General features: G+C 26.7%; 2 protein-coding genes across 2 annotated transcripts; both read left to right on the forward strand.

Moving 5' to 3' along the window:
- The first annotated feature begins 2,283 nt into the window (after positions 1-2,283).
- Positions 2,284-4,329, forward strand: LOC132939629 (pinin-like). Its single transcript, XM_061006900.1, has one exon. It carries the CDS (start codon positions 2,514-2,516, stop codon positions 3,588-3,590), a length of 1,077 nt encoding a protein of 358 aa, XP_060862883.1. The 5' UTR covers positions 2,284-2,513; the 3' UTR covers positions 3,591-4,329.
- Positions 4,330-15,997: 11,668 nt separating this feature from the next.
- Positions 15,998-18,908, forward strand: LOC132939546 (uncharacterized). The gene is made up of 5 exons (XM_061006773.1): positions 15,998-16,119; positions 17,050-17,440; positions 17,508-17,737; positions 17,807-18,138; positions 18,217-18,908. Coding segments are annotated over exons 1-5 (1,302 nt in total). The 5' UTR covers positions 15,998-16,118; the 3' UTR covers positions 18,565-18,908.
- Positions 18,909-22,229: the final 3,321 nt, after the last annotated feature.

The raw sequence follows: 22,229 nt of genomic DNA on the forward strand, positions 1-22,229 counted from the left end.
CGGAGGGTGCGGAGGTGCGGAGGGTGCGGAGGGTGCGGAGGGTGCGGAGGTGCGGAGGGTGCGGAGGGTGCGGAGGGTGCGGAGGGTGCGGAGGGTGCGGAGGGTGCGGAGGGTGCGGAGGGTGCGGGGATCAGCGGTCTGAACTCTCTATTATATACTACTTAGAGTATAGTTTTTAAGTCTATAATAGTTACAAAAATAAAGACATTGCCTTTTTTGTAACTACATTTTAATAACAAACAATTAATCAAATATTATTTTCTTTTATTTAAATAAAAACTCCATAGGAACGCCGCATGCGGGGTCGGATAGTCAGTAGCAATTTTTTTAATTAAAATGTTTTCTTTAACCAATGCAACTAATAAACAAAACAAGTTTTGATTTTCGTGAGCCACCCTATAGCAACCTATAAGGGTCGACAAAATAATTTTAACGGAGTTAGTATGTCTCCGAGCCTCGAGGAATAACTGTATTTATAATATAACTTTTATTTAAACCGGTCTCCAATATAGTTTCTGAGATTAGATGTTTATAAAAAATGCTTTTCACATTTCTTATATAGGTGTATATTTACCTATAATAGAATTGCTTATATTGTAATAGTTAAGATATAATAATTCTGATTTTACATCATAGGTTAATACAACGAGTTTATCAAACTGCCATCGTAGATGCGATCAGTACAGACATGATGATCGGTTATTTACACAATTTATCATCGACTTATCTATACACAATATTATAAAATGCTGTTTAATATAGTTAACTCTCAATAGTTTATAGGTACGTCGAGGGGCCAGTTCAACCGCCCCTCCCCCCACCATCATGAACACTTTACAAATATAAAATATATATATAGTATTTGGTATACGGAAAAAAAAACCAAGGAAAAAAAGGCGGGCAAGTGGATGTCACTCTGCTGTACAGTAGGTTACAAGTGGATCACTGTATAATGGATGGTATTAAATTTGAATTCAATGATATAATATCATTGTATAAGAAAAACGAATCTGAGCGGAGACGGTATGTCAGTCTAGGTTTAAGACATATTATATACTTATTTATGGCAGCGTTTCTCAAACTGTGGGTCGTCAGTAAACTTTTGGTGGGTCGTGAAATATTTTTTGAATTATTTAGATTTCAAGAAATGTATGTTAAATTAATATTGAATATACTTATCAAATATATTATTATGTTATTAAACATACTTGAATTATTATAGTAATATAGTACCAAAAATTACGTGGGTAATAAATAATAATTCGTCGTATATTTATTTATTACGACGGGTATTAATACGCATCATTATTAAAAGTACATTTTTTGTAAAAATATATTGATTATAAACCTATAAAATAATAAAATATACCCAATAAAAGTAATAGTCAAATTTTGTTTTTTATAACTACTTTTTGACAAGTTAAACCACGTGGGTCGTGAACGATTTTTCGGGGGAAATTTGGGTCGCGGTACAAAAAAGATTGAGAACCACTGATCTATGGTATTAAAAAATAATTGACCTATAATAGGTATCTTAAATAAATTCCAAATTAATCATATCAAAATATCCATTAGGCACTTATAACGCGTTACACATCAACAAAAAACCGTGATACTATCATCGATATATAATACTATAATAGTATACATAAGAAGTTTCAAGTACCCACGAATCATATTATACAATCACAACAAAATAACTAAAAAAAATATTCTATGTTTTTTAATATGTAATTTCGTCCAAATTTGAACTTAAAACGACTATAAAAATAAACTGTGTTTATGTATTTTTTAGATTTTTTGGTAACATAATTAACTACTTACGTGGAATCTTGTTTTAAATTCTCAATCTTTATCAATTCTTAAATCTTATTAAAAAGTATAAATACTTTAATAGAAATAATATTATAGAATATACTTAGTAATATAGGCTGACTGGCCGTCTTCTTGCTCAGAAACGTTATTCGTTTACAGTGATTTTATATCATTGAATTAAAATTTAACACATCCATTACAGTGACCCACTCGACACCAGATACTGGGGAACTTATTTGTAAAAGCCTCATCGCACCACTAAAAACCTAACAATATACAATAATACCATTTAATACAAAATATCAACGTTAAAAACAATAATATTAATCATAATTTTAAAAAAACGCGGGACATTTTGAATATAATCCTCTCATTCGAGAAGCGTTCCAAGTTTGTATAACAACAATAGATAAACACACGCTTTGACAAACATGATAACAGGCGAGCAACTATTCAAAGAGTTTCATTAATCATTAGTTTGTTTTGGTTTTGTCTTGGTTAAGTCATTTAATATTTTTCGGCATATTTTAAAGAATATTAATACTTGTGTTTATTAAAAAGTTATTAATTTTGATTTAAATGTATTCAATTTGTTATTAAAAACTAAAAGGTATATAGTATTTATCACAATTATATTTGTACTTCTCAAAAAGGCATTCCTATTTACTTTTTTTGTGAAGTATATTGTCAATATTATCATGACTACTCTACTGGATCGTTTGCAAGAACATTTGGTAAAGAAACGACAGGGGTTGAATGATGTACATGAAACGTTAAAAAAAATTACTGGTCGTGATACGTTTGATGATCATTTAAACCATGGTAAATTCAACAAACGACCACAGGTAGGTGGAGACCAAAAACCACAATTCAGAGAGTCAATAAAGAAAGATGTCAAGCGATTGCGAGATAATAATCTTTCCTTTAGAAATGATAATCAGAACCGTAAAGTTTTTGTCAACCCTAACGAATCATCAAAAATTTTTAAAAATGGAAATAATTCGGGTAGGATATCAGCTAAGGATCGTTTAGGGACAATTGTTGCAGATGATCATCAGAAACCTGTAAAGGAAGAATATGAAGATGAAGAAGATATGGACGAAGATCTTACGCCTAAAAAAACCCTTCAATCGCAAGTAATGTTGTCATCTAAAATTATGAAATCTCGCACTGAAGTATTGGCTGCTCAACAAGGTGATCAAGTGACTAAAGAACGAAACCGACGTATGTTTGGGTCATTATTAGGTACTCTACAAAAGTTTAAGAAAGAAGAAACTCAATTAAAAGATAAAGAAGAGAAAAAAGCTAAAATTGAAAGAAGATTAGATGAAGAAGCATTGAAAGAAAAAGAATCATTAGTTCTACGAAAGCGAGAATTATTTATGCAAAGAAAACAGCAACAAAGGGACATAAAAAATATAGAAATTAAAATGGGATTGGTAAGAAATTTTGAAATATTTGAACGCCAAATAAATTGCACAATGAATTTTATTAAAACTGAATTTGATCCCTCGGTGTTTTACTTGCCTAAAATACATAACGAAAAGACTGAAAAAAAATTAGACAAGACGCGTTCATATTTGAGCAATATCTTAGGGAAGAAAAGGAACATGGTTGAAAGTCAAATTGAGAAGTTGTTACAACCTGATGACGAACAAATGGAGTTTGATGACAGAGTGGAAGATGGCGAAGTAAGAGTAGCTGATGAAGAAGAAGATGCTGATGTAGATGTGTACGAAAGGCATCAAGATAATGGAACTTTTAACTATGATTAAATACAATTCTTAATGACAAGTATAATGAACTCAATATTTTGTATATTTATTGTAAATATTGTTTTAGCACCTTCAACATTGTTTTAAATAATCAATACAAACTCGGGTTGAGCTCATTTATTTGTAGACTAAACCTTTTTTTAAATACATTTATTTTGGTATTTGAATATTTTATAAAAACTTGGAGAGAACATGCCATTTTAGTTTTGTGTTTAAACTTAATATTATATAATTTATCATAAGTGTTAGTTAGTCATTCATTGAGTTTGTCTTAATATGTGTACCTTTAAACTTCATGATTTCTGTATGAAATTTAATTTATTTATAATATTAAATTAAATCGTTACTCCTGCAATCTACGACCTTTTAACTAAATTTTATTATTTTAGGTATATACTTAAAAGTAGATTTAAATGCTTGTTGTTCAAACCGGTCTATAATAAAAACATTTTGATTTTGAAACAATAAAAAAAAGTTATCTAAATGTTACTACAACAAATGTTATTAAAATGCATTATTTTTATAAAAAAAAAAATATAGATTGTTCATAATTGTTCTATATTAATCAAATAATCATTGCCTACTATTTAAGTAATAAACATATATTATTAACACTAAATTACAGGAATACACAAGGATGATTCAGGTTATGTAAATTTACCACCTATTGCCTTAGTTGTATCCATAAAAATAACTTAAATGCATATAATTTCCGCCAATAAATACCATAAAAATAAAATTTGATTTATGAACAACTTTTTTTTTTTTGTTTCTTGATTTGAGAAAAAGAAATACATTGATATTGATGGACTCCTACAACAAACAAAATCAATTTTTATTAGTTGTTGGAGGATTTGGTAAAATATTTGAAAGAAATGCACCACATTTAAACAATTTTTAAGCACATATTTCATAATTCACAACATCAAAATAATATAATGGTAATTGAAACTGTTTATGGATTATTGAATATACACGGTGGGTTTATAATTTTCAATATACCAATAAATCTATTTAGAAGATAGAACTTGTGATACATCAGCTAATATTTTATTTTATAATTATTGCAGATTTGCAGCTCATAATATTCAATCATGTTTACTGAATTAGTGGTTAAATATTATAATATTTAAATTTAAGTAAACAAATTATACTATGAGATATTAAGATATTCTTATTTCTTAGGTTCTATATAAATTATAAGCATTAAAAACATTTTTATCACCTTTAACTAATACAATTACTGATCGATTCTTATTAAAAACAATGCATATTTCATTAAAATCCTAGTCCTGATTATTACTAACTGATGTTATCAATATGATGGGATATTTTGTAAATAATGCTTGGAAACATAACACCAACATTATTTACCTATATATACAGTAAAACATCCTTGTAACAGAATCGGTCAGTACTAACTGATCTGTTCGTTAAAGGGAGACTAAAATATACAGGATTTAGGTTGTATGGAACTGTTGTAATTTTCCTTTTAAGGAGATTTCTGTCTTATAAGGGTCTTAAAAATGTTTGTACATAGCTACATGCAGTGGCGCCAAAACCATGGATTAGGCTAGGCGGTGGCCACCACACCTATTTTAGGGGGTTAGTGATCCCCCTAAAATTAGTGGTTAATCATAATCATAATCTAAGTATAAAAATATAAGAAAGATGACTTCCTAGTGTGTCGTAACTCATAGCGTGCATTGTGTACACACAAAACCTAACCTAACTTAACCACCAGTGCCGCAATTACAATTTTAGAGGCCCTTTTAGTTTTTACTGTAACATTGGCAAATAAAACATTGGTAATAAGGGGGGAGCTTAGCCACCAAATATACCAAAATCCCACCTCCAAAAAAAAAAAAATAAATATAAAGTTATTTTGGCTGTGTGTGCCGTTTGGTAACCAAGCCCTTTGCTCACATTGATGTATAAAATGTTAGCACCCCTGAAATTTTAATGGATTTCTTTTTATATGTACTTAAGACATAAACAGTGGCAGACAGGATACAGGAATTTTGAGAGTTCATGTATCCAAGTATCCAACCAAAGTGTCCTACCCACTTGTCATTTTTCTTTAGTAATTTCAAATTATGTAATAAAAAAATGTCTAACTGCACTTGACTATAATATTCAAATAATATATTATCATTATAATATTCTATCTTAAATAAATGATTAAAAAATAGAAAATACTAATAACAAAATAAATTTATTTATTATATAGGTAGGTACATTTATTACATTTATAAATGGCATACATATTTTTATCTTAGGAATTAAATATTTAAATTAATCAGTAAATTCCATGACAGATAAAGTTGGTAAAATTGAAAATACTTAAAGTACATTTAAATAGGAAAAACCACTGTACAATTAAAAAAAGGTGGACAAGTGGGTGTCATTCTGCTGTACATTAGGTTACAAGTGGGTGACTATAATGGATGCTGTTAAATTTGAATTCAATGTTATAATATCATTGTATAAGGAAAACGATTCTGAGCGAAGACGCGCTCAGTCAGCATATAATATTACTAAGTATATTCAATGATATTATTGTGAATAAAGTAATTTATATATAACCTATTTACGCGGAACCTTGTTTTAAATTTTTAATCCTTAAGATATAATAATTGAACATTTTATACATTTTTAACGACAAAATAATTATTAAATTTTGTCAAAATTCGAACTTAAAATATCGTTTTATTACAACAAAATTACAAAATCACTACATGAGAAATCGAGAAAAAATGAATAAATGAATAACCGTATAAAAAAAATTTAATATTTTAACAGTCGAGTGTTACTGCTGGGTAGCTGGGTAGCTACTCACCTCCCGCATTCAAAAGCCATGTAAATAAATTCAGCACATATGCTCATTGTAAATATTATATTACAGATTGTATATAATCCAATAAATGTTAAAAAAAAAAAATATTTTAACAAAATGTTTATATAATAATAAAAAAATGAGCATTTTCTTTACACAAGATATTTCCTACAAGATATTCAAAATATATTTTCTCTTTTTGAGCTTTAAACATTTTTATTTTTAAATATCGTCGATAAATAATTTTCTCTCTCGGTCAAGTTGAACACAGATCCACAATTCCTTTTTTTTTAATACACGTCTAAAGTTAAAACTTTAAAAAAATGTATTAAAATTACAAAAACTTAAAAATTCTTGTGTCTAAACAAGAAAAGTTAATAGAAAAGTTTACCACAAAGTCGCATTCATTTCGTATGAGCGTTTGAAATTCAATTTCTTGCTATGGATATTCATTTTGCTGTACCTAATTCAAAAATTAACTATAAATAGATATCTACAGACTTACATAATATTTTCACCAAATGATTATAATAAAATATTTTGATTGTCTGTAAGTACCTAAACTGTTCAAAATATTTTGACTCTTTTTGACCTATTTATAGACATTTAAAATTTTGAAAAAAAAAATTCTCATTAGTGATCAAACAGTTTTTGAGGGTGGTGTGGGTGACGATCCACTGTACAGTATAGGTGTCTAGTAGAGCTCTGCACAGGCCTAATATTTAAAGCCCAAGCCCGTCAGAATAATGTTTTTTATATACATTTAGACCGATGTATTTTAGCATTGAGTATATATTAAATTATTAAAATATATATTATATATTACAATATATACTCAATGATTTTAGTTAAACAAACAGCTCGGCTTGTCCGCAAGGGGAGAGGGGGCAAGTAAGGGCAGTTGCCCCTCCCTTGGTTTTTTCTGGGTTGATTTTCATATATTATCATTGATGATTTTAATGTTTTAAAAAAACTAAAACTGACCTAATAATTCTAAATAGTGGACTAAATTATTTTTATTTAAGTTTCTGAGCGAAGTGATGAATGTATTGATTTTACAATGATGTGTGTTTTTTTTTTTGTGTGTCTGTTATCACTTTTTAGGACAGTAAAAGTGCTTGGATTTTCTTCAAAACAGTAACTTTTCTGATAGGAAAGTGAATCTAGTTGGTACTTTAGGGGGGTCAAAAGTAAAAATTTCTCAGTAGTTTTCAAACGCGACGTGAAAAACAAAAGAAAAATTAAGGAAAAACGGGAATTTTTACGCAAAATCTGTTTACGAGAAAATCGATTTTGGTTTTTGGTGTAACTCTAAAACAAATGACCGTAGGTACATGAAATTTTGTCTAAACGTTTATATTAGCATTTTCTATACACGGTAAAATTTTGAAACTAATTTGAAACTTTTTGAGCTGTTTACGGACATTGTCTATTTTCAATTTTTTTAGTTTTTTTTATATAAATATTATTAAAATTTTATTTGTTGGGTATAAAAGCGTGAAAATTTAATGCAAGGCTCCTGATATATTGTTACAATAGCAGTTGAAAAATATTAAAAATACATAGACACAATATATTTTTATAAGCATTTAAAGTTCAAATTTTGACATAATTTATCAAATTTATAATTTTATAATTATTTTGTAGTTAAAAATTTATAAAATGTTCAACTTTTACAGCTAAGGATTGAAAATTGAAAACAAGGCTCCACGTAAATAGATTAATAAATTATTTATTGATTGATAAATTACTTTATTCACAATAATATCATCAAATATACTTGGTAATATCATAGGCTGACTGACCGTTTTCGCTCAGAATCGTTTTTCTTATACAATGATATTATATCATTGAATTCAAATTTAATACCATCCATTATAGTGACCCACTTGCAACCTACTGTACAGCAGAGCGATATCCACTTACCCACCTTTTTAATATTAAAGATATAAATTCTTATATACATTTTAAACTATTAAATCATTGTAGAAAAGTTTAATAGATAGAACTTATCATTTAAACTACTTATTTATTCTGAAAATTAATTTTTTTTTTTCTGTTACTATAGGTTTAAACTTTAGATCATATATTTACTATAAAATCATATAAAAACATGTGCAAATTTAAAAATAAAATTTTAAATTTAAATTTAGAATAAACTTCAAAATGTTCTAAAAATCTTTAAATGCAAAGAATGGCCTTAAATTTAAAATCGTCAAAAAATTCAATGTAGGTATGTTATAAAACGAGTATCGCGTGGATTTGGAAAACAATGTAAAGTTCATTATAATCCCAACCAAAATCATTACCGTTATAATATAAAATATCATAAAATAAACTATTTTTAAATTAAAAATAAAAACATTTTCTTTTTTTTTACAGAGTGAATTTTATTACATTTGATTCAGAGTCAGAAATAAGAACGTTGCTTTTATAGATTATTAGATGTATAATGGTGGGACCAAGTGCAATACGCCAATACTGCAGTGTCAATCAAGTTTTTCTTTTTTGATAAAAAAATTAAAAGTTCATAGATGGCATACCACCTACAATAGCTACAACTTTTCAAGTTTGTAGTATCTGCAATGACTGAATAAGCTAGAAATATTAAATTTTATAAATTACCTAAAATTATAAAACCAACGGTAACTTTTTATCGATTGAAAAAAATGTATTTGATAATTTAAAATTACATAACAATTAATTACAATTAATGCTGCAAGATTAAGTTTTAACTAACTATACGTACGTATAATTCATAAATATTTTTACATTCCTTGTCTATATGAAAGAAAATATGCCACAAAAATACTTTATAACTAATATAGGATAGTGAGACAAAAAATGTAAAAAAGAAAATATTTTGCCCTCCCCTTGACAAATTCCTGCGGACGCCCTTGCTTGTCCCGATTTATTTTAGTTAAATAAACGGCATGGACCGGCCCAACTTAAAAACTGCTATTGTAACAATATATCAGGAGCCTTGCATTAAATTTTCACGCTTTTTTACTCAACAAATAAAATTTTAATGATATTTATATAAAAAAAAACTAAAAAAATTGAAAACTTTTAATGTCAAATTTTGATCGTGTATAGAAAATGCTAATATAAACATTCAGTGACATTTTCAAGTATTTACAGTCATACGTTTTTTAATTACAACAAAATAAGAAAATCGTTACATGAGAAATCAAGTGAATATAAAATGTAAAAATATGAATTTCAAACGCTCATAAAAATTTAATTTGACCTTCTTGTAGACATTTTTTTTTTGATAAAGGTAGACAAACTTATGGATAATCTTGTATTACATTTTCAAATCTTAGATTTAAAAAGAAAATTTTTTATGAATTCTCAACTCAAAATATATTTGCTAATTTTCGTTATTTTTCCATATTTTGTCAATATTTTAACTTTAAATGCTTATAAATAAAAACTTTGACTAAAGATTTTTAATATTTTTCAAATGTCATTGTAACAATATAGTAGGAACCTTGTATTAAATTTTCAAGCATTTTTACCCAACAAATAAAGTTTTATTAACATTCAAAGAAAAAAAGACTTAAAATTGGAAACAGAAAATGTTCCTAAACAGTTCAAAACAAATCAAAATATTTTTAAAATTTTTTCGTGTATGGAAATGCAAATATTAACAACCAGTGAACATTTCATGTATATTCGTTCATTTGTTTTAGAGTTACAACAAAATAATAAAATAACTGGGAAATTTTTACCTGAAGAATTTTTACCAAAGTACCAACTAGATTCACTTTCCTATCAGAAAAGATACTGTTGAAGAAAATCTAAGCATTTTTACTGTCTTAAAAGGTGATAACAGACAAAAAAAAAAATAAAAAACACACATAATAATAAAATCAATACATTCATCGTTCCACTCAGAATCTAAAAGGTGGGCTCTAAATGTTGCTCTGATGTACAGTAGGTTACATGTTGGTCACTGTAATGGATTGTGTTAAATTTGAATTCAATGATATATTATCATATTGTATAAGAAAAACGATTCTGAGCGAAAACGGGCAGTCAGCCTATGATATATTACTATGTATATTTGATGATATTATTGTGAATAAAGTAATTTACATAAGTATAACCTATAACCCATTTACATGAAATCCTGTTTTAAATTTTTAATTCTTAGCTATAACAATTGAACATTTTATAAATATTTAACTACTAAATAATTTATAAATTTCCAATTTTAAAATTTCATCAACATTCGAATTTTAAATGCTTTTTAAAAAAAATTGTGCTATGTATTTTTAATATTATTAAATTGCTATTGTCACAATATATCAGGATTCTTGTATAACATTTTTACGCTTTTTTTGCCCAGTAAAATAACTTTATTGATATTTATAGAAAAAAAACTAAAAAAATTGAAATTTGGAATTGTTTATGGACAAGGCTGCTATAATAGTATATTGTTACAATGGCGTTTGAAAAATATTAAAAATCCTTAGTCACAATTTTTTTTTTTAAAAGTTCGAATTCTGACAAAATGTATCAAATTTAAAATTTAATAATTATTTTGTAGTTAAAAATTTACATAATATTCAACTTTTATAGATATGGATTGAAAATTTAAAACAAGGTTCCACGTAAATAGGTAAATATATAAATATTACTTTATTCACAATAATATCATCAAATATACTTGGTAATATCATAGGCTGACTGACCGTTTTCGCTCAGAATCGTTTTTCTTATACAATGATATTATATCATTGAATTGAAATTTAACACCATCCAATACAGTGACCCTGAACGTTAGTACAACAGAGCAACACCCACTTGCCACCATTTTTTTATTTAAAAATTTTATTTCTTTTTATAAAACATTAAATGTCAGGCGTCAGCGTATAATTATTAATTTATAATAATAAAATATATACATTTTAAAATATTATAAAATAAAAAAAGTAGGTATATTCACAGTATAATTTCATCAGTCAAATTTAAAATGCATAAAATATTATTATATCTTTTATATATTTAACTTTTTATTCGGGATTCTTCAATAAGTATAAATTATACATCGTATAAAATATATAAAATAATGATATGAATCGCGGAAAAAAAGTCTCGATAAGAATAAATGCAAATATATCAAAATTTAAGTATAAATATGTTAAAATTGTATTGAAAAATACATTTAAGTTACATAAAAAATCATATAATATTATAAAAAATATTAATTACTATTACCTACTTAAATCACATATTAAAATATAATACAATTTAATTTGATACAAGTCTAAAATAATAAAATGTAATACAATAGTCAATAATAAATATAATTATAATAATAATGCTATAAAAATGTAATATTATAATTAGGTACACCTCTTTCTTATGTTATGACTTACGCCTGTTAAAAAGTCCTATTTATAGGTATACATATAACCTATTATCATACCAAAAAAACGTTTGTTTTTATGTAATGTTCCTAATCAAAGTTCAAATTAAAAGTATATCTATAATAAAAAATTTCGGGAAGAGTTAGGAGTAGATAGAACCAAAATAGCGTTACAAGAATTAGGTGAAGGGATTCCAGCACCGAAAAACGGAAGTTTGGTAACATCGGTGAAGGTTGAAAAAACTCATGTTCTTGAGTGGCCATTGACGAAACATCGGTGGAAGAATTTTTAATTAATATTGGCCATTCTATTCGAAAACGAAATAAATATTAGTTTTAAATTATATTACATCATACCAATCACATTTATTATTATATAATATTATTAATAACACATTTTTCAGTATTATCAATTTTAATATTTTAATATTTATTTTCAATTATATTCATATTTATTAATCAAGAAATTTTTTTTATAAAACAATAAATCAAACACTTTTTTTTCGTATAAAAATTATCTGGTCGGACTTTTTTCCGACTCTCCCGTGGCGGGGCTATAAAGTTTTCACTCGCCCCAACCGTTGTTTTGAAACAATGTAAAAAAAAATATTTTCAAAAACATGAATACTTTTTGAAATAATAATTGTCTTTAGGTATGGTTTCTCTGCAGCGGCAAACAGTGGAACACCACGGCGAGGCGTCGTGACTCGTGACGCCGCGTCTAGACGCCGACCGATGTCCGGACCGATATAGTGTCACTAGAAGCTGCAGGGAAAACGTACCTTTATGCTAAATGAAATATGAATCACCCGGTATATAATCAATTTTTATTTTTATTTTACGTGACTAAAATTAAAATAGAAAATATTAAATAAACCAAAAAGAATATTAATTATTTGAATATATTAGTATTTTTTTTTTACAATTTAGTTACCTAGACTAACTTTTATCATTAACACATTTCGTATATTATTTAATATTTTAATTAAAATAAAATATCTAAAAATATTAGGTATATCTTATAATATAATATATACATTTTCAATATCCAGTGAATATTTTCGTTATAATAGATATTTTCCTGGTACACCATAACTCCTTATTAATTTGTGATATATCCACCGGCATAAAATATGTATATATTTCAGGTAGATAGTCTAGAAAAAAATCGTCACAATTGATCAACACAGTATTTTTTTAAGGTTTTTATATTTACAATCATTAGCCAACGACATGGGTACCATATTATTAACAATGGATGTAAACTCTCCCCAGCTGCAGTCTCCAATCTCCATATACGGATGACAACTGACAGCCGACTGCAAGTGAACTAATAGGAACAACAAAGGCCGCCGCCGTCGCGACTGCTAGCCATGGGTCAACCTTATCCTACTGCAAGACTATGTTCTACGAAAAACCTTTTTTTATCAAAAGTCACAATTACTTGGTAATAAATATTGGTATATGGTGTTTATTCTTTTTAGAATACCAGTAAAATAGTGTCCTAGTCTTTTAACTTTATTGTTATGTCTTATAATATGTCTATGTGTGTATATTATGTTAATTATCAATAAAATTCGCCATTCCGTGGTCCGATAACAAATTACGGTTTAGCAAAAGTATTTTGTACAAAAGGTGTATACGGTTTTTATTTTTTATTTTAACACTCATACTTTTTATCGTTGAAAACCAAAATTATTTTTAGATTCTGAACAAATCGTTCGAATTTCGAATGAATGAATTGATTATGCAATGATGTGTATTGTATTGGCCGTTACGACGTTACGTAGGATCGAATCTAGAATTATGTGACCACGAGCTTAGGGGTTTCAAAAGTAAAAAAAAAAAAATCGGACAGAACTAAAACAGACAACGGGAATATTTACGCAACAAACAAAAATCACCGGAATTAAAATCCACCAAGCAACTACTTAGTTTTTAAATTATAAAATACAGTAGGTTAAGTACCTATATTATAATTCCTAAATATAAAAATATATAAAATTGATAATATGTAATAATTATGGCCTGGATGATAATACTATAAATACTATGATATGATATGTCATAAATTAATATATTTTAACCACAATAATGTTCTTAATAATTACCAAAAAATTGTTTTAAAAATTCTTGAACAAACACAATTACTAAAAAAAAAGGTGGGCAAGTGGGTGTCGCTCTGCTGTACAGTAGGTTATAAGTGGAAGCCTTGTATTAAATTTTCACGCATTTTTACCCAACAAATACATTTTTTTTGACAATTAAGAATAAAATTAAGAATAAAAAACTAAAAAAATTGAAAACTGAAAATGTTCGTAAACAGCTCAAAAAGAGTCAACATTTTATGTTGTTTAGGAAATTAAAATATAAACATTCGGTGAAGTTTTCATGTATCTACAGTTATTTGTTTTTGAATTACAACAAAATAACAAAATAGCTACATGAGAAATCGAGTGAATATCCAATCTTGTAAAAATATGAACTTCAAACGCTCATAAAAATTTAATTTGGCTAGCTTATAGACATTTTTTTTATTGATAAAGATAGAAAATCTTATGAGGGATCTTGAATTACATTTTCTAATCTTAGATTTAAATAGAAAATTTTTTATGAATTTCTAACTCAAAATAATTATGTTCATATTTTTTCAATATTTGAAATTTAAATGCTTATAAAAAAAAACTGTAACTATGGATTTCATCTGCCTTTGAAACAATATACTAGGAGCCTTCTATTAAATTTTCAAGCTTTTTAACCAACGAATAACATTTTATTGATATATTTATAGAAAAAAAAACTAAAAAAAATAGAAACTGAAAATTTCCGTTAACAACTCAAAATAATTCAAAATATCGGGAAAATGTTATGGTGTATAGAAAATGCAAATACAAGCATTTAGTCAAAATGTCATGTACCTACGGTAATTTGTTTTAGAGTTGCACCAAAAACCAAAATCGATTTTCTCAAAAAATATTTATAAAACATATGAGATACCTATTAAGATTTAAAAATAAATCATGTGCTCATTATTCGGGTATAGATAAGTTGTATTAGGGGTAAGTACCTACCAAGTTATTATAGTAAGTATTAGGTACTTACTAACAAAATATACCTATACTACCTATGATAATTCAGGAAAATTATCTAAACGAAGACATTTATTATTTAAAAATTAATGCTTCAAACTTCTGTTATTTGTATCTATAATTTAATTAAAATAAATTATACATAGGTATAATAGAATTCTGTGTTCAGAGGATGTCAACGCATTATTTGTTTTATATCTCTGGCCCACGCGCAGCATAGACAAAACGCATCAACGTAGAATCATTTTTTCTATGTTTTTAAGTAACCTTAGAGTAAAATCACTGATTACAAAAAAGATAGAGAATAACATTTTTGAGAGAATGACATATCGATTTTATATTTTATTGTCATTTGACTTTGTATTTGACTTTCATAATAAACAAAAAAAATTGTGTATATTTAAATGATGTTAAAAATGTTTTGAGACAATATTTAGACAAATCGATATGACATACTCTCAAAAATGTTATCCTCTATCTTTTTGGTACTGAGTAATTTTACTCTAAAATTACTTAAAAACATAGAAAAAACGATTTTGCGTAAATGCTTTTTGTCTATATGTTGTACATGGGCCAGAGGGAGAAAACAAATAGTGCGTTGACATCCTCTTAAGCACAGAATAGATTATAATTTAAATTTAAAGATTAAATTATTTTTTTTAAAATGTAATCTATTCTAAGGATTAAGCGGAGTTACTAGTTGCACATTAATGTTACAAAAACATTTGTAAAGCATATTGTATATTATAATGGGGTAGGTACCTATATTTATTATTTTTTAAATCGTACATTCGTACATAATAATAATATAACATTATACAGGTACATACGTTGATGCAAAAAAATATAAAATCATTTATATTGAAATAAAATCAACAATAACTCAGATACAAAAAAAACAAATCCACTGTTTGTATGTTAATATTATATAGTTATGTAAAAAAGGGACGCAGATGTACAGTAACTTGCTACCTACCTACCTATTATAGTATACTCAAAAGTGGTTTTTCGAGAGGGAGTGTTGGACACGGACAACCTGCGGACCAGAAGATCAAGCGATCAACCATCAAACCGTGATCTGACGCCGCAGTGAAACAACTGTTGCGCGTGTCCAGACATATCTTACGATTCGTACGTCTTTTGCATTCAATATACCAACACATTTTTTACTACCTATAACTACCAATCGTCGTAATACCGATTTATTAGCTGAATATATTTTAAACAGTAAGTGTTGACATTTTATTATTTCATTTTATTATCCACATAATAATATACCTAATAAGTACCGAGCTTGGTTACCGCCACCAAAAACATTAAATTAAGGCTTTATTATATTTTACATATTTATATTTGGAAAATGTTTGTTGGTAAGTATGTTACATAATATACATATTATACATATAAAACAATTTTCACGTCATACCTAATTTATTTCCTTTTGAACATACTTCCAACTGCAGGTACCTATTAAATAATAAAGCATATTATATATTTTAAATATTTTTTGAAAAATAGTAATTTTATACACATTACAAATTAAATAAAAATTTATCAATGTATAAATTTCAATTATAATTTTTTGGTTCAAAATACTAAAAAAAAATAATTCGAATACTTAAGATTTTCGTCTGAATTAAAATTAAATAGTTATGATTTTAGGAGGAATCAGCTCATTGATTGTTTTCTTTCTCTGGCCCACACGCAACAGACAAAATGCATTCACACAAAATAATTTTTATTTATGTTACTCAAAAACATAAAACGTAGTAATCTTACGGTAAAATCATAATAGGTATTTAAATGCACACGTTTTTTATTTTTAATAGTCTAATATACAGTCAAATAATAAAAAATAATACAGATTTGTCAAATTATCAAAATTATTATTTTCTTTAATTTTTGTAGTAGGTTTATTTTACTCTAAGATTTCTCATAAATCATAAATAAACAACTTTATGTGGATTTGAGACATAAAACAAATAATATGCTGACATCCTCTTGGGAAATGTATGTAATTTAATAAATATGAAAATATACAATTTTAATATTATATGTCTTGAAAAATTGATATATTGAAGTGCCTACTTATAATATTACTTCCATTAAAAAAATTTCTGTGATTTTCTTAATTCTTAATGTTGTTTTTATTTCTAGTGGATGAAATGAAACAACTAGCAGAGGCATTAATGCAGTGTAAATCATTCAAAGAGCGACAAGAACGTCTGAGTGAATCTCTCGATTATCTGTCATTCAACTTTCCTGATCTATACATGATGTTGTACAGAGGGATGAAAAAAAGAGAACTGCATTCTAATGATCCAAGTAAAATTACTAAGTGGTTAAATAATCCATCATCAAAATCATTTGTAAAACTTCATGAAGCATTGATATTGGTAAAAAATAACAACATAATGGCCAAAGAGGAGTATATGTACAATTTAAGACTTATGCTAAACCAAACAATTGAAAATGGTACCAACATTGAGAGAGCAGTGAAAATATGCCGTTTGATTGAGAAATCACCAAACTTAACCATCTTTCACGAGTGAGTTTAAACTTTGATTTTTTCATTACATTTTTTCAACTAATAATACTATTTTGTACATTTTTAGGAATTTGAAACATCTAATTCTCAAAGTAAATCAACTGAACAACAGTCAACGCCACATGCCGGCAGAAACCTCGACAGGAAACGTTTGGCCAAATTATTTTAGATCACCACAAATAAACCCTTTCCAACAATTTAATATTCGGCCTGCTCAAGAACTGAATACCCCAGTTTGGCCAAACATTCTGCAACCAACCAATTTAATATTGGATCCAGGTCAACCACACTTTAGAAGTAAGAATTAATCATTGACCAAGCTGCACATGACAGTATTTAACTATGATATACAATTTGTTTTTTTAGTGGAATGTTTTGGCTACAACCATCTGGAAATGATTGCAAAGGCCAACACTGCTACTTTGGGAGACCCACAGTCACTAATCGACCTGACAATTCTCAATCAAGAAATGGATGGAGCAGTTGCCAAGTGGCTTCATTACTTGAAACTACATAAATACCAATGGTTCTTCAATAGCCTCAGTTATCTCGAAATTGAATTCATTGACGAGGACAATATTGATGATTTCATAGCTAAAGTTAACAAAAATTTCATTACAAAAGGTGCACAAAAAAAGATATGCTTATCAACAAGAGCGTTGAGGGATCGGTCACAAAAGTTGAACAACTTATTATTGGTAATATTTTGAATAACTACACATTGTATGCCTTTTGAATAAAAAAATTTAATAAATATAATTTACTTTTGATTACAGGCTTTGGATTTGGAAGTTACTCCAAATGAACTGTGTGAATTCATGTCATACATGCGAGACATATTGCATTATCCCATACCAAATAAAAATTGTGTGGTTGGTGACCAACTACAACAAGACATAGTCCTTGTCATGAAGAAACTGCTAAATCAATTGCTAGAAAAACTTGGCAAGATTCGTTCTTTAGTCGCCCAGAGTCTACTTGGAATGTCTATCAATAAATACTTGGAATGCACCTTATTAATAATCGGTAATCAAACATTCATGAAACAGCAAATTGTCCAATCGTTGATGTTTGCCGAAACTTTAAAATGTAGAGTCTATAGAATTCCTAGAAACTTTAACTAATGTCTTCATTATTATTCAATTGAAACTTCATATTACATATGCACTTTTTAGTTTTATTATTTTTGTTTGTGACTGATGCCCACTCAATTTATTTTATTATAATTGTTTTTATTTTAATCTATAATTTATATAAATGTTTACTGTCTTAATTATAATATTTTTATATAGATGCATGTTGTATTTAATTGTTAGTATTCACAATATTGTTATTAGGTAACTTAATAATTTGGTGCTTTAAACACTTGAATAATATTTATCACCAGTATAATTTTATAATTCGAAAAAGATTTTTTTCTAATACTATTTTACGTAACTAAAAGACTTTGATTTGTTTATAATTTTTATTATTTTGTGTTAATTATATTTAAAATCTATTATGGTTGAGTATTTTTGATTTTGTGTTAATTTAAATTGAATTGCACTATTTTAAATGTCTTACATTAATTATTGTTTATTGACCACTACGTATGTAACCATTACAATTATTTATTTTTTTTATAATTTTTTTTACCTATATTTAGTTTAGAAATGACTTTATAAACTGTTTTATATTTGTATTTTATATGGTTACTTGATTTGATATAATATTTTTGTTCATAAAATTACTAGATTATTTTATACATTTTCCATAATATAGACGTTTTTTATAAAAATGTTGACTACTACAGTTATTTATTGATTTGAGAACTGAAAGATATGTTTATTTTAAAATGATCGAAATGTATGTTATTTGACAGAACTTTATTTTATTTTACAGGTTTAAGTATAACAATTACTAGGGGAATACATAATATACAAAATGTATTCCTCTTCAGAGTTATATATAGTATAATATATGTATATTACCAACTGATTATTTTTCTTCACTTTTTTAGTAGGTAACAAAGCAATAGGTTGAATTAAAATACTTTTTAGTTAACATTTATACAATAAAATTGTTGGGTTGATATTACTTGATGATAATGTAAAGAGTTAGCTTATGCAGTTTAGTTATGCATATTTATTGTTATATTGTTTATTAATTATAATAATTTGTAATACTTAAACTACATAATATTAAACAATAAATTTAATTTTTATATTTAAATACATATTGTTCAATATTGTAATATTATATTTTTCATAGGTATAGGACATAGGTAATTCAAATGGTAATACTTTCTTATCATAATTTCTTCTGCTGCACACAATATTTAATTAATAAAACTTAAAAATAATTGGTTAATATTATTTATTTTTTATTTATGGTATTTTATTTATGTGTCAAACTAGGGTATCATTATAAAAGCTTTTGATTTTACCTACTAAATGATAGATCATAATATGACTATATAATTTTGGACATTCACAAAATAAAAGTTGAACGACTCCAACTTTTTTTGTATTTAAAATGAAACTATACCTATTTGAAAATTTATAATATTTTAGTTAATCTCGTCCATATAGTTGGAAGTTATGATAATCAGCGTTTTACAATATCTATTGAGTATTCTCATAGACATATAATAGATTATAATAGATCTATTCTATTAGGTCTATGCGAATATTTCAGTTGCATTTGTTTATAATATATGAAAACATGTTAGTTTGTTTTGTCTGTAGTTTTTTTGAAAACCCTTACATCATCCATACATTTATTTTCGTCTTATGATATTTATTTTTGAAAAGAAAACAGTTTACTGCATATTTTAAAACGTATTCTTGTTTACAATTCAAATTTCAATGACCATTCAACCTGTCAGTTACAATATATAGGTATGACTATATAAGAAAGCACTCAATAAAGTTTCAATGACATTGATAAAATTAAAAAATCCAAATTTTAGATTCTGAGTGGAACGATGAATGTATTGATTTTACAATGATGTGTTTTTATTTTTGTGTCTGTGTACATAAGTAGTCGAAATAATGCTTCGATTTTCAACTTTAGTATCTTGTTTGACGGGAAAGTGAATATTGTTGGTGCATTGAGGAGGTCCAAATTTCAAATTCCCAATAGTTTTCAAAAGCGAAGGGAAAAACAACGTACACATTAATGAAAAATAGGATTTTTTACGCAAAATTGATTTTGCGAAAAGTACAAAATCTACAAAAATTGGCTAAATTCAGTGTAAAATATAGCAATTGGGGGGAGGGGAATGCCCCCTTCCAATTTGATTTATAATAATTCTGATTAAATATCTTGACGTTTCGTAATACGTTGATTCTGCTATTCATTTTAATTTTTTGCATATTATTTGCATCAAAACACTTAATAATAGCATATTTCTGAATAATTACATAAAATGAGCATATTTTATAATTACCAAATAAAATGTTTTAAATTTTACTCAAAGTTTGATATATTCGTACATGCCGACGTTTCTGACAGGATTTGTATGCAAATGGAAATTCTTCTACAATTTACCTAGAAATATTTTGATTCGAAATGTTGACGTTTTTTAATATGTAAACCCTATGGTTAAATGTTTGTTCGCATATTTTTGCACATTTGAGTAAAAATGATTATAAATTGGATATTTCTATAAAATTGCATACAAATTGCATTTTTCATAGATCGACAAGAAATTTATTTTTATTTTTAATTGAATTTTCCGCTCTGATTATCCACGAGGCAAGGCGAGTGTGCACTGTGCTATACCTGTCCCGATCCCGAAGTATAAATCTATATGGACCACGATGTAGAGAATACTTTTATTTTGTATTTGGAGTACATATTCGAATAAATGAGAATTAAGGTATTCAGAATGCGTATTCGAATAGTTCTTAAAAAATATATTCAGAATACGCATAATTCGAATACTAATAAAAATTATTCGAATACTATTGGAATACTTTTTTTCACAACTAGTTTTTGACAGTTTATGAGTGGTTGCTGGTAATTAACATTTATTAATTCATAATTAAAAATACATCGTAATCATAAGTTATTTATAAATTTTGACCACATATGATACGGCCGATATAACGGGCTATACGAGATTGGTATTCATAAAAATAATCATATTACCATGAGCCAATTTTTCGTTCAAAGAATAAAATTAATGTTCTTGATTTATTGTCTTGTCACAAATTTAAAACTATTTTTCTGTATCTGAAAAAAGTATTTTTTTTAATGAATAAAAAATACAAATAAAAGTATTCAGAATATACGTATTTGGATACTTTAAAAAAAAAAAGTATTTAAAGTAGCATTCAAATACTTTTATTAGGTATCTTATCTACATCGTGCTATATGGACTATGCTACGTGACAAACACAGAAATTTCCAATTTGAAAATATAAAGTCACATTTTGTAACTTCATATTGGTATACTCGTTGCAAAACTAATATTAAAACATTACATTTTCCATTAATTCTGCATTTAAATACACATTTCTACGGAGAAGTATACTGATTACTTGTATTTTTTTTAAGATGTTTAGTTGTAACTTGTATTATTACACAACGTTACAACAAAGGACTTTTTTTTGCATATTATTGAATTTTTGAGTGCATAAATATGTGTATATTTAACAATAATTTTTGCATAAAAGCCTTAATAATAACGCGAATACCGGTTTTAGTTTTATTAATCCGTGAAGTTAGTGGTCGCGGTGGGCAGTGGTTAAATGGAATATACAATTTATATTTAATAATACCTATTCAAATATTGCTTTACTTT

Source organism: Metopolophium dirhodum, chromosome 2, assembly GCF_019925205.1.
Source record: "Metopolophium dirhodum isolate CAU chromosome 2, ASM1992520v1, whole genome shotgun sequence".
Classification (NCBI taxonomy): Eukaryota; Metazoa; Arthropoda; class Insecta; order Hemiptera; family Aphididae; genus Metopolophium; species Metopolophium dirhodum.

Excerpts from the sequence above, each read along its gene's own strand:
- LOC132939629 (XM_061006900.1), top strand. The coding sequence starts at position 2,514 with ATGACTACTCTACTGGATCGTTTGCAAGAACATTTGGTAAAGAAACGA.
- LOC132939546 (XM_061006773.1), top strand. Across the intron at positions 17,441-17,507 it reads AACTTAACCATCTTTCACGA|GAATTTGAAACATCTAATTC; the intron begins GTGAGTTTAAAC and ends GTACATTTTTAG. Across the intron at positions 17,738-17,806 it reads AGGTCAACCACACTTTAGAA|TGGAATGTTTTGGCTACAAC; the intron begins GTAAGAATTAAT and ends TTGTTTTTTTAG.